The 13,138-nt window shown below is 45.1% G+C and overlaps 1 protein-coding gene across 1 annotated transcript; it reads right to left on the bottom strand.

The window, feature by feature from the left end:
* Positions 1 to 201: 201 nt before the first annotated feature.
* Positions 202 to 12,801, bottom strand: hs3st3b1a (heparan sulfate (glucosamine) 3-O-sulfotransferase 3B1a). The gene is made up of 2 exons (XM_041956813.1): positions 12,023 to 12,801; positions 202 to 2,076 (listed from the first exon to the last, which is right to left on the bottom strand). The coding sequence occupies exons 1-2, from the start codon at positions 12,514 to 12,516 to the stop codon at positions 1,458 to 1,460; spliced, it is 1,113 nt and encodes a 370-aa protein (XP_041812747.1). The 5' UTR covers positions 12,517 to 12,801; the 3' UTR covers positions 202 to 1,457.
* Positions 12,802 to 13,138: the final 337 nt, after the last annotated feature.

Genomic DNA, 13,138 nt, shown 5'->3' with positions numbered 1-13,138 from the left:
AGCAATAATGTGCAAGATGGTGAATTAGACACAGCAGTGCACCTTTGCCTGCAGGGATCCAGAAGTCTGTGCAGGTAAAGGCGGGAGCTGTGTATCAAAGAGTCACACAAGGACAGCATAGTCAAATAATGACTTAAAATAAATAAAATCAAATAATTTTAATAGAGTAAAGCCAAAGATGAGAGACCCATTATGATTTTGGTAAAACATATTTATTCTTACTTCATAAAAATGACATGACTGCACCTTTTTGTGCCACTTCTCAGTCAAACCTGCTTCATTTCCATGTTTATAAAGCAATGCATACAGCGCCGTAGTGCCTCTAGAGCAGTGGGGTTGCAGTACATCATTATGGAACGACGTCTGTTAAAATGCGTGTTTATAAAGGCTGACTAAAACTCAACCTTACATGAAATTTAAATTTAAATTTTTTTTTCGTCCCAACGTAGTTTTATTTGAATTCTCGCTGAAACTACGAAGATTTAGAATGATGTTTATGTCTGTCAGCTGATGCATCATGGGTAAGGGCATCATGAACACATCTAGTATCACCTCTGGTCAAAAAAGCTGTACAGGATGATCAATGAGAGCCATTTCAGTACAGATCAATGAATGTGATTAAGCCTTATGAATCATTTTCTTTTCGGAAAGCGCATTAAGTGATTAGGCATTCTGAGGCCTGTGCAGCAGGTTGTTTGAAAACTACCGTGTGAGGACCCTCTGTTGGGTCCCGATCCACATTCCTTTGTACAAATCATTTAAATAGTGGTTAAGTCAAAATATTGCAATGGAAATTTATCTTATTATATTAACTTGAAGTTGGCTCAAGGGTCAACCATAAACTTACTACCATTAATGGATCCATGTTTTATTACGGTGCTCGAGAGATCAAGGCAGTGCCATCACTCAGGCCTAATTGACATGATGAGGAGCTATTACTGTATTGATCCACCTGGCAAGTGGCACTGGATCAGCTGAGGCCTGTATCGACCGGGCTAAGTGGGTCCACAGCCTGCAGAGGGTCAGGCAAATGTTAAGGGGGTATTACAAGTTGTTTGTAAAGTTGGATCTTGTTCGGTTTAAGGTGAAGTGAAAGCAGCAATCTTTCGAAAAGCCAAAGGAGGAGAAGTGGTTATGCACAAGAAGACAAAAAAATGCCCTGAAAAAAAAAAAGGATACTGACCCTGCTAATAATACCCGTAAAAACATTGTGCTTATAGAAAAATGTTCATGTACTTAATGAGAATTAAAACTGTGTGCGGTGGATCATGAACAAACCTGGTTAGGCAGCTTAGTGAGTTAATATCGTAACAATAAATTATCATAAAATAGACATCTGAACTTTTTACACATCCACCAAATAGTGTACATACAATGTATAACAATATCTCCATGATAAACTTATAAAAAAAACACAGACGAGGGACCAGCGTGAGTCTGTCATCGTAGTTTTCCCCTCAGTCCCAGCCAAAGTCATGACCAGTCATCTGGTAAAACTTGCTATTAAAGGGTTTGTAAAAGTCTCTTAGCCTCTGCACCACCTCTGGGTCAATATTGGGATGGGTCCTGCCTTTGGTTTTGCCCAGGCAGTGCGGCTTGCTGTTCCCCTCGGGTCTCTTAAGGCAGGGGAAGCCTTTCGTCGGGTTGAAGTGGAAATGCCTCTCCGCGACCACCCTCCTCAGCCCAAGGAAGTCCTGGACGCGAGCCATCTCACCCGCAGGGTCGCTAATCAAGCGCTCTCCGCTAACAAACAGCAGCTGCTCCATGGGGAAGTGCAGGAGCCAGCGCTCAAGGTGCTTAGCATACATGCCAATTTGAACGGCGCTCCACGTGGTGTCAATCAGACCTGCTGACATGTTCTTAAAGGTCAGGCTCTCGAAGGAGGGGATGTCCGGCTTCTTGGAGCGAGTCTGGGTGTAGTCGGAGATGGCCCGGGTGACAGGATCCCGCACGACCACAATGAGCTTTGTGTCTTTAGACATGGTGTAGATTCGAGCAGGGACCTCCTTGGTGACATAGTAGCTGGGGGTCTTCTCCATGGTCAGCTGGCCCTCTAGTGACTTGGGCATCAATTCCCTGCAAAGGACACAAACACAGCGATTTACATTAGTGCTGCAGGCGAAAAAAAAAAACAGATCTGTGTCCTTCTATATTCTATTCCAGGCCAGTATGGGCCAAAGTGTAATATATCCACCGAGCCCCTAGAGGATAGCATGGAAGCGTCACGTTTTGTCTCACCTACATGTGAAAAGCACACGTGTATGAAGGTGCAGTACCAGCAGGGGGCGATAATGACAGAAGCAGGACGGACGAAGTATAAAGAGCGATAAAGTTCGAGTATCTGGGTTTGTGTCCCGTGTGAATCAGAAAATCAATGTTAACTCATTGAAATGTAAGAAATTAAGTTAACTGACATAACATGGGTCAGGTAGGTAACCTCACATATACATGTTCAGTACTTAACCTTGATGTTTTCTAAACCTGACCAAGAGGTACTCTGACCAAACTCCTAACAAACAGTTGTATATTTATTATCAACTCGAACACACTTTTTTTTACACCCAGGTGAGGAAAAACGTGACGCTGACACGGTGGCCTGGCGGGTCTATTACAAGCTTCGGCGTGATACCGGGTCGCCTATCCATCTTCGTGATGCCACGGCAGAAGACGAGATTAACGCTGACACAGAAGCTCCGCGGCAGGTTTAAAGCACTGTCAGGCAGGAGCGAGTCAATCATCATCAAGAAGACAATTGCAGACATCACAAGAAGCGTTAACGGAGCCTGTGAGTGTGCCTAAAGTGACAGGGACTGGTAGGTAGAGCAGGAGTCCTGTCAATCATCTGTGATTGCATGTGAACACAATACACAGTTCATGACATGTTCTAAATACAAACTCTAAAGGAAGACATTCATCTCCTGCTGCTGCATTTAATCTACCTTAAGACCTCAATCTTCTTTCAAACCTCTCCTTGAAATATTCCCCACCTTCATTACATCATACAAAGGGCGGTTTAGCTGTGAATAGGCACCATTATGCTCCTTAATGTCATGCCAAGACAGATGACTGCGACTGCACCTTTCTCCTCATATCTGTCAGTAATTTTGAGTGAAATGTGAAGATTTGGAGCAGCCTTCGCATTCCTCAGGAGAAAATGCGACGCTTGGGAGCTGTCTGTTCCCATAACTGCATATTCTTCTTGACCCTGGATGGCTCTGGTTGATCATAATATAGCCTGTTAACTGCAGCCCCGACTGGATAATGGCTAAAGTGAGCCAAGGGGGATTAGGACTAAGCCAAACACGCTAGAGCATTAGAGGCCGGTTGGCTGACTGGGTGGCTGGCTTGTCTCTGCAGAGAGAGGGGGAGAGGGAGAGGGATACGTGGCCACGACGATGAGAGTCAACGGTAAGTAGTTAATCCAAGAAGAAACACAAGTGATGGGCACAATAACACAAACTCTTGTCCGGTTGAGCACAACTCAGCGTAGTCATGTTTTGCGAGACTGTGTCAGAGCGGTTTTCGCTCAGCTCTGTGTAACGTTTTATGGGCGCAGTTCGAGGTTATATTGAATTAAAGTGCATTTCATATTAAAATGTTTTGACAATTTAAGATGTAATCCAATTCAGCAAACCCACAGACCAGCAGTGGAGGAAGTATTCAGATCTTCTACTAAAGTAAAAGTAGCAAGACCAGTTTCAAAAACTTTCAGCACTCATTGAGCAGAAAGCCCCCATTTTGCAATGCTGTACATGCATATTGTTTATATTGGGCTTATTGGTTGCTGTGTATATTTGCGGGAGGTTTGTGAGGATCAATCACGTTTTATATCTATCCATAATAATAAAACATAATTTATTTCTTGATTAGATTTTGGATTTTTCGTCCAAATCTGCAAACAAGGTATCGAATAAATGAAGTGAAAAGTAAAATATTTCCCTCGGAGATGTAGCAGAAAATGGAAATACTCAACTACAAGTAAATCAGTATTGTGCTTAAGCGCAGCACTTGAGTAAATGTACTTAGTTACCTTGCACCACTGCGACAGAGTACAGACTCTATAACTCTATAATAACCACTTGGAGTTGAATCAACTTTTCTCTTACAGTCTCACCAAAATTAACCATTATTAGCTTCACATTTGGTGTCATTTATTGCATTTGATTGATTCAGTCTGTTGTATGTTAACCTATTTAAAGTATAAAAGCAGTTGACAAAGTTGATAAAATGACAAACTCTCTGCTAGCTGTGAACACTTAAAATGTGTAGCTGGTTTTGACGTGTGCAAAAATGCATGCACATCCAGTACTAGTTCACCGGGGATGAGCTCACTCCATATCGTAGGTCTTTTCTAGCCTCACACACTTGCATTCAAGAGATTTATTTATTGAGTACATCAGACTAACTTTTCAGTCCCTCGACAGAGTCTATCTCATACTGGAGCCGTGTGCAGATGTCTCTTTTTCTCCTGCATGCAAGGATGGAAATCACTATGAGCCGCGATGTCACGCGTGTTCGCAAGAGCCAGCCTCTGACACACCTCACGTTGTTCTAGCTTACTCCAAATGTAACTCCTCAATTATTACAGCGCTTGGTAATATTCTCATATTTTGATCGTGAGCGGATGATCGAAATCGAACATCGGGGAAACAGAGGAGCCATGTCATTAAAGTGATTACAACAATTTCCAACCATCTGTTGGTGCACGCTCAATATTCCTCTCCAAAACGCAGCAAGCTTTCATCCTACAAATGCATGCGGTGGAAATGAGCAGAAAATGGTTTGCGAGGTTTTGATTGTGCCGAGCGCTGGGAAAAAGCTGCAGTGATTATGGGAAAAGTGGGCATCACCCATACCTCGTTACTGCCATACAAACACACACACAGCATTCTCTTTATCATGCAATTTCATCACCTGATGTCACCTGCTCTTTCCTTCCTTTCTTCAGAGGCCTTAGGTCTTTCGCATTTGTTGCACTTCCGCCATTGTATGTGACGGAAAAACCACAAATCTAATCCAGGTAATAGGTATGAGAGACACAAACAACTCTATCAGAGCCCCCTGCAATTATCCTTGGATCTCTTGGATACACACAAGAGGAGCGCTGTAGGCCTTTCTTGGGGCCCCAAGGGACACAAAAACTTACTACCAATCAAACTTTCCACTTAGTCCCCGAGCAAAACAATCTGTGTGAGAAACACATGCATTATTCATCTGAGCAGAGATAGAACGGGGGGGGGGCGACGTCTCTGACTGAGCGAGGAGTGAGAGAGTCGCCTTAGGGGGGCAGATGTAGCAAGCTTTCACAATTTGTTCTGCTTAATAAACAATGTCGCCTGGAACCAATAGGTTTCAGTGCATCCTCATCTATCAATCAGCCATGCATAGGCATCATCATTCAGCTTCAAGAGAATTTAAAAAAACAGTCCCCTCCGTAGAACTGAGCCACAGCGTGCTGACTTTTGCCCCTTCATGAATTTTGCATGTTTGAATTTGACTTCATAAAGCTAAGAACACTGCTTTACTCTAAAACTCTAACGTCTAAGTGGGCTGTAAATGCATTTTCAAAGTCATAAACCGAGGAGTCCAAGCTTTGAAGAATTTCTACCTGTAATTGGTGCACTAAAAATAAATCTATATTGATGCTTACGCGTGCACGTGAACATCCACCGCCCTCTAACCTGTCCTGTTAAACTCGCAGGAGAACAGCAGGGCTGGGAAGATAACGGAGGGAGGCAGGGAGGAAGACCGTTAAGAGACGGAGATAAAGCAAGAGAGGAAGGAGTGGAAGGGAGCGAGGAGAGGATTAGATGGAATCAGGTGCACTGCTGGAGGATGCAGGCTCCGTAGGTCGACCCACCTGACCCAGAAGCCTAAGCCTAAGTTTCAAGCCGTTGGCCACTTTAGATGTTGTGTCCGCGTTTCCTGCAGCAGCAGCAGCACGAGATGCATCACTCGCACTGTAACCTCCGGACTGATATCAATCCAGGAGCGCTGTGTTGCCTGAGTCGCCTGTGTTTTGTCTGCCGGGCAGTCAGGTGTGTCCATTAAACTGGCTGCTGGGGAGACGCCGTTTGAAAGCTGGTGCCTTGTTTACATTCACTACTATCAGGAAGCCGGTTCAAAGGTAGGAATTTACAACACTGCTGCGTGGATGATGCCCCCAGTAATGAGTTCATTGAAGCAAGGAGGAAGTATGGTGCAGAAAACTCCAACAAGGTTTACATTTTCTTTTTGTATCCTGCAGTATTATGCTCACTGACTCTAATTGGCATCTGTATTTTAGCTTTTCAGACCATACTGACAAGGGACAGCTCCAGAAAAGAAACTCTTTTGTCAACTCTAATGTCATGATGGGCTCTAATCTTACACCGTGGCTCTGAGAGGGCTACTGTGGGAACTGTTTCCCTTCTCAAAGGCGGGATGAGAGGTGGTGGCATGCAGGCACTTATGATAATCAGACCAATATACTGTGAGATGAGTTCCAGACAGAAATCAGAGGGGAAGACACCTTTAGGGACGGTGCTCTTCGGCCATTGCAGCCCATCTTATCATGCATGTGAAAGTCGTCGTCGTCACGCTCGACACTCAGGACCTTCATTATCTCAACAGCACTGCTGAAGAACGATGATAGTGCAGTGAATGCCTTTTTCCCATCCTCCATTATTACTGTCAGTATGCAGAATTCAAGGCCACCTGGCTGTCTGATGGAGACAGGCCCGGTTTGAAGAGAGGAGGAGGAGGAGGAGGAGGAGGAACAGTGCATGAGCCATTCTGGCTTCCCTCACACAACTGTCAGCCTTGCAGTAACACATAACAATTCTGGCAGTCACTCGTTTATAGAATCAGCAAGCACTTTTTATCAGGGTGGTGCTGCTGGAAAAATGCAAACGCACAGTGCCAAACCAATCACACTGGCTGGTTTTTATGGTATTTATGAGTCCACAGAATAGGTAAGAGATGATAAAATCAATATCAGGTTTGGTTTGTCGTTACTCCTTTAAATGCGTACCAAAATCCAGAGAAACATTGGAGATTTTTAGCCATATAGAGCTGGGTGTGCAAGGCGTTTTCGTGGGAGCAGATTGCTTTTGTCTGTTCTGGACGGCAGCTCAGAGGGTGTAATCAACAGGTGTGACTCAACACAAATGTAGGTTGTTTACACAAGCCAGAATATGTTGCCCTGGCCAGGGAGATCCAGTGCCAGCAAAGGAAACACAAGCCATCAGTGAACCACAGAGGGGATCTGCATCGATTTTACACATCAAAGTCAGGTTACAGGTCTTGGAGTACTACTGGAAATGTGCAAAAAACTGTAGAAAACCTTTCCGAGCGGCATGAAATCTTATAAACTGCCTCAGTTGGGGCTCAAGAAAAAAAAAAACCTGGATGTTAGAAAGAAGTGAGCTTGCCCGACCTCTTTACCCTGACCCTCATCTCCGCTCGAGGCCAGCAGCGCCAGAAGACATTAGCCGCTAATAGCATGACGCACCCGAATCTCCAACCAAACTGACGGAGGGCAAGTTAAGCTGTGGGTAAAGTAGGCACCAGGTTTTGACAAGGGGAAAGAAAAGACACAAGTCCTCTTTTCTGAGCGTGATGCTGAATCAGTATCGGTACAAAATGATCCATCCAGCAAGAATGAGACAAAGTGCAAAGGGAGTTCTGAATGAAAAAAGAAAAACAGAAACTGCCTCCAGAGAGGAAAAAAGTGAAAGAAAGCCAAAGACAAGAGATAGAAGAGAGCAGGTGACCACAGCTCACATGGTTTTATTAAGCTAAACAAAATAATGTGTCAGAAATGATACTGTAAGAACATTTTATTGTTACCTTGCTGGCTATATTCTGAAAAATGTATATATCAGGTGTATTTTTTTTACTTTGTTGAAGCATCCACAATCATAATGTGAGATTTTTTTAATTAATAGGATAAGAAAACCCTGTTCTTTGTATTTAATGTACGTTTCTAACTCATGTAGAGGTTGGCACAATTATATAATCCCCCACAGACGCATTCTGGTCTGAGAGGATCAGCAAACGCAAACAAGACTTCAAAGAAGCAAAACAAAGATGGCTGAGGCAGATTGGTGCTTTCTAAAGTTGCTCTGACTTGCTGTCAGAGAGCCTCTGCCGCGGAGACAGAAGCAGGAAACGGAGCGTTTTCTCTGAAGATACTACAAAAGGGAGAGATGAGGAAGTCAACAACTCAAGGGGATATAATGGAGTGAACTTGTTTTGTTTCAGCGTTTCCAAAGTGCTGTAATAAGTGCTGTGGTTTGACAAATTGCCTCAAGCAGAAGCCCAGGGGGTTGTTGCAGCAAATTAAATCCTCAGTCTCCCGAATAGCGAGGGGAGGCGCACATCATACCAGTATTGACAATCTACTCGACTTATTCTAGGAACGTCTGCGCCATTGGAAGGAACGCTCGCACGGATTCTGGTTTACTCTTTGCAGGACGTGAAGTTTCAAAGCGCGGGCTTTCGTGGTCGGTGGAAACATCTCAGGAATGTTTGAAACAACAGCCCGCGTGTGTGAATTGTTTCTTTGAAGCATCTGATTATCAAAGCAGCTCTCCCTTCTTTTCCTGTCAGCGTGCTGACACATTAGTTTATGCTGGGGGGATACCTATATCGAGAGCTCTCTCGCTTACACCAATCCCCCCCGCGCGCTTGCAGAGAGCTGAAAGTGTCGAGCAAGCGAAAAAGCCACCAGTGGACTCAGATGAACCCACTCTTGGGAAACACAACTTTCCGCGCGGAGATCTCCCAAAGTTGACTTTCAGCCTGAAAAGCTTAAGTGCGGCGTTTGAGTCTTTTCTTGGGCAGGTTCCAATGAATGCTCTCTCTGATGAACTCCTGCTGGGCTTCGTCAAAGGGCACTTTCACCCTTCTGAGCACATTTGCATACAAAGTGAAGCCAGAGAAAACATGTTTCACACTAATTGTCTGCTCTTTTATTGTCAGGGTTAATGCAGACCCCGGGGGTCCTCCGGCGTCCCCTTTCATTGAGCTCCGTAATACTGTTGCGCTTTCTAAAGACTCACTTTAAATTTACTGCCCTCTATCTGCCACTGGCCTGCAGTAAGCTTCCCTGGGGCTCTGAGGAGGATTACGCTGTCTTCTCTGACACCCTCAGTGAGTTAGTAAGAAGGCCGCTCATTGTTCTATATACAGATCCTCAAGAGGAAAAACACAATTACTGCAATTAATTCACATCCAGTGTATAGAACACAGAAGACCTTGATTTGAGCATGCATTCAGTAGATGAGTAGTTAAGCTGCCAGGATAAGATGTACGGGAGGAAGTTGTGATGCTGTTATTAAAGAAAGGAGGGGCCGAGGAGGTGTTCTGTGCGAGTGAGTGTGCACAATCGTCTGCCTGCTCCTCTTTTTCCTCCTGTGGGTGAAAATGTGCTGCATTGTGGTCGGTGTCCTGCTGTGCGGGGGCCTCTCCTCAGTGTCGGGCTCCAGCAGGAAGGACACAGAAGACCTCCAGCGGGATGGACACACCAATCACAGCAGAAAAATGCCGTGGGAGCAACTCAATGCCACCACAGGAGCTGATAAGCCCACCCAGAGGATTGTTCCTCTTTCTGCCACCACTGCGCGCCATTAGTCTGCGGGCGATGAACCGAAACATATCGGCAAACAAATCGAGGCACATCTTCGTCGGGCTTTCTGCTCTCAGCTCATATTTGAGGCTAGCTTCTGATCAGGCTTCAAAAAGGTGTGCTCACGGCAATTTATGTGGTCGGCAAGCCGGCGCCGCGCTGCGTGGGTTCCTCCGACAACAGCGGCCTACCACCACGAAGCCAGGCGAGGTGTTCTCTGAGCACCGCTAAATGATCATTAAGGGCGGACTCGATGTCCGGGGGGTCAAACTGCGGCACAGCGCTCTCGCTGCGACAACTCAGGCTGAGATGTTTTAATTAGCGCAATCAGCACCGTGGGAAAGGACACCGCCATGTCTCATGATGAAAACAGCTACCTGTTTGGTATGCTGTTGCCACTGTGCAGACGTCTCAGTTATATACAACCGCTTCTGAGACTTTAACTTACAAAACATTTCATTCTGTCCATCTTTAACTATGGCGTTGCCTTCTCTTTAGACGTTAGGCCTTCCTAACATCCATCTTCTCCACCTGCATCACCTGTGGACTGTTAGCATATAGAGCTATTTGAGTTTGTTGTTGTTGCTCCGTCTGTAGGGATGGACAAAAGATCACTCTCCACAGACCGATCAACCAAAAAATGTCCTAAACCTGTCCGGAAATTCTTAAAGGAGCTTAAGCGAGAAGTCCTTTGAACAATGCTTCGCTTCCCCTATTGTAGCACGATGGAGCCAGCTTTGAAACAGTGTCTAGATCCTTTGACATCGCCCGCTAATCCCCGGGATCAGTCAAATGGACACTTGAAACGGCAGCATCTCTTACTAACAATGTGGCGGCTCAGATGTGAGGCATCCGACGCCAAACCCGTTTCTGGGAACATGAAAGATCAATAAGTTTCATGAATAAATCCTGTCTGTCATTTCTTTCCACCGAGGAAGTTGTGAAATACTGCAGCTGCGTCGATAGTGAGGAGCTGGCATATTGAGAGGGGAGGCACAAGGACAACAGTTGCCATGGCAGAGGAGAGAGTAAAACATGCTATGATAGACAGTGTTGAAGGTGTGAGCAGCCTCAGATCCCACGTCTCTGCCTCTGACATTGACGTCTGTTTGGACTGAAGATCAAAACAAACTGACGCTGAATCTACGCCCTGGAACTCATAGTCTCGCGTCACGCTCCCGGGCGCCCCAGGACAACGGCGTGATGTAACTTGCTGACTCCTAACCACAAACCGAGGGCTGCTTCTTTGAACCGCGTCCAGAATTCAGCTCAAATTCAAATGGGATCTCCGCTTTATCTCCATCCGCCCGGTGACCCCCTTCTTGTCCGAGGGCCGCCGCGAGCCCAGATCTGAGATGCAGATCCAGATGTGGAAAAATTCCAGGAACTCGAGAGCGAAGGTCATGCAAACAAGCAGAAAATCGATTGTGCTTTTGAGAGGAACAGGTCTGAGGTAAAACGCAAACAAAGTTTTTAGTCTTTATAGAAATTTGGGCGCCATGACCTTCGGTACACTGACATTAGGGGTTTGATTACAGCTGATTAAGACTGTAAGATGCATCAGATCTAGATGTTTCTAGTTTCTAGATGTCTGCTTTCCATAATGGGTATGTCAACAATTTTTATTCCACATGTGCTGTCATCACCTGAGGTCACACTTATTACCTCATCCACAGGGTTTTAACACCTGATGTTCAGTGTGAATTCTCTGCTCTTAGATATGCTTCACTCACCAAGAACACCTTTAGTTCTTAAAACAGAAGACATAAACAAAAATAAAGTACACAGCGCTCAAACTTCACTTTAAAATCTTTCAAATAAAAAAAAAGTTTAATCAGCCAGCAGGATCATTTGAGTCAGTAAAATGACCTTCTTTAACTGCATTTCACAGCATCGTCCCTTGATTTTCTCACTTTCTCTGCTCTCATTATCTTATCACCTGGCGCACATATCTTCCCTGAAATAACAGTGATGTCACAGGCGATCATCACATCTTATCTTCTTTTTTTTTTCTTTTAGTGTTGCAGAAAGTGTTATGATACTAAACGACGTGTCAAGATAATATAATATAGTAGCCAGTCGTGGCGTAATACAAGTGAAAGGTTACATAATAGAGTTTTTAAAGGAGCAAAGTCTCCGTTTAAAATGCAGATCAAATTGTTTGCTTTGGTGGTTGCTTAATGGATGAAAGCGCACATAACTGTTGCATGCGTTGGCAGTATTTGCTGATAAGTGTTTTTTTTTTTTTTTCAGTAATGTTTTTGTTTTATAATTCCAAGAGATGCCCCTGCGCAAGGCGCTTAAATGCGCGCAGCAGAAGAGCACTTGGAAATGCACAAATGAAGCATGGCACGCCACGGCTGACCGTCTCCCTCTGGATTTACGCTTGAAAATAAGAGATCGGCGTGATACCTGTACCACTCCAGCCCCTTGTCGTAGTTGCGGTCGAAGAAGTGCGGCTCCGCGCCCACCGCTCTGATGTCCGGATGCAGGCGCAGGAACTCCAGCAGCGCCCGGGTCCCTCCTTTCTTCACCCCGATGATGATCGCCTGCGGCAACTTTTTACTCTCCGACTCATTGAGGAAACCTGACATGGCATTATCATCCAGCGTCTTCGCCTCGCCCCTAATTTCATCCCACTCCTCTCCTCTGCTGTCCAAATCGTTTTCGTTATTCAGCAAGTCCCTGGACGCCCCGAGAGAGGACTCCTGATTGTCAACTTCTGCGTCGCTTTCGTGTCTGCTCACCGCGCCGTACGCCAGGTTTGGCACGGTGGAGCAGTAGCCGACACAACAATAAATCATGTACACCCAAAGGGACAGCATGATGCAGAACACAAAGAGTTTGTTTTTCACGTGGGATGATGGCACAACATGTAGGCTGTGTAAAATCGGACTATATTCCATAGGACCGCCGTGAAAAAGTTATATTCCAGTTAACAGGCATTTTGGCAAAGGCGCCTCACTCCTCTGCCATGACTCAAATCCCGGAGAAATGGTGCGCAATTCCCCCAAAAAGCAAATTAAAGCCAGTGTGAAAACTGATAGTGAGTTGTATGGCGGGCGTCCAGCTCCTGCGCCAACTTCAGTTCTGCTTGGAGGTTAGGAGTTTTATTATTAATACAAACAAGAAAAAAAAGACTGTGCAAATATCGCCAGGTGAGCGATACGCGCGTCAGGCACCGAGTTCGTCTCCCATCACTTGCTCAGAGTGTGTGATCGCTCACACAGCAGCGCCGAGTTATCTACACCAAGCAGCGACATCAAGCGCGCCGCAATGTGGAAAACGTACTTCCGCTGAGGCCTTTCAAAGTAAATCTGTTGAGGATGCACTGTGAGGTAAAAACAAATGAAATAAAAATCATACTTGACATGTGGCAAATAACATGCATCACCTGCCCTTTTGTTTGATTAACATGTCTGTGTTAATCAAGTGTTTTCATACGTTAATTAATTCCACTTAATTACCACCGTCATGTCATTGAATTTTATTGAAGTGCAAGGTAGAAGAAGAAGAAGAAGAAGAATT

The sequence above is a fragment of the Chelmon rostratus genome, chromosome 17 (assembly GCF_017976325.1).
Source record: "Chelmon rostratus isolate fCheRos1 chromosome 17, fCheRos1.pri, whole genome shotgun sequence".
Classification (NCBI taxonomy): Eukaryota; Metazoa; Chordata; class Actinopteri; order Chaetodontiformes; family Chaetodontidae; genus Chelmon; species Chelmon rostratus.
The sequence above is the reverse complement of the archived record's forward strand: the minus strand, read 5'-3'. Positions and strand labels throughout refer to the sequence as shown.

Bases quoted from the DNA above. Each gene is read 5' to 3' on its own strand.
- hs3st3b1a (XM_041956813.1), bottom strand. From the start codon at position 12,516: ATGGAATATAGTCCGATTTTACACAGCCTACATGTTGTGCCATCATCC. The intron at 2,077-12,022 runs GTATCACGCCGA...TGTCCTTTGCAG, and splicing joins AAGGGGCTGGAGTGGTACAG to GGAATTGATGCCCAAGTCAC.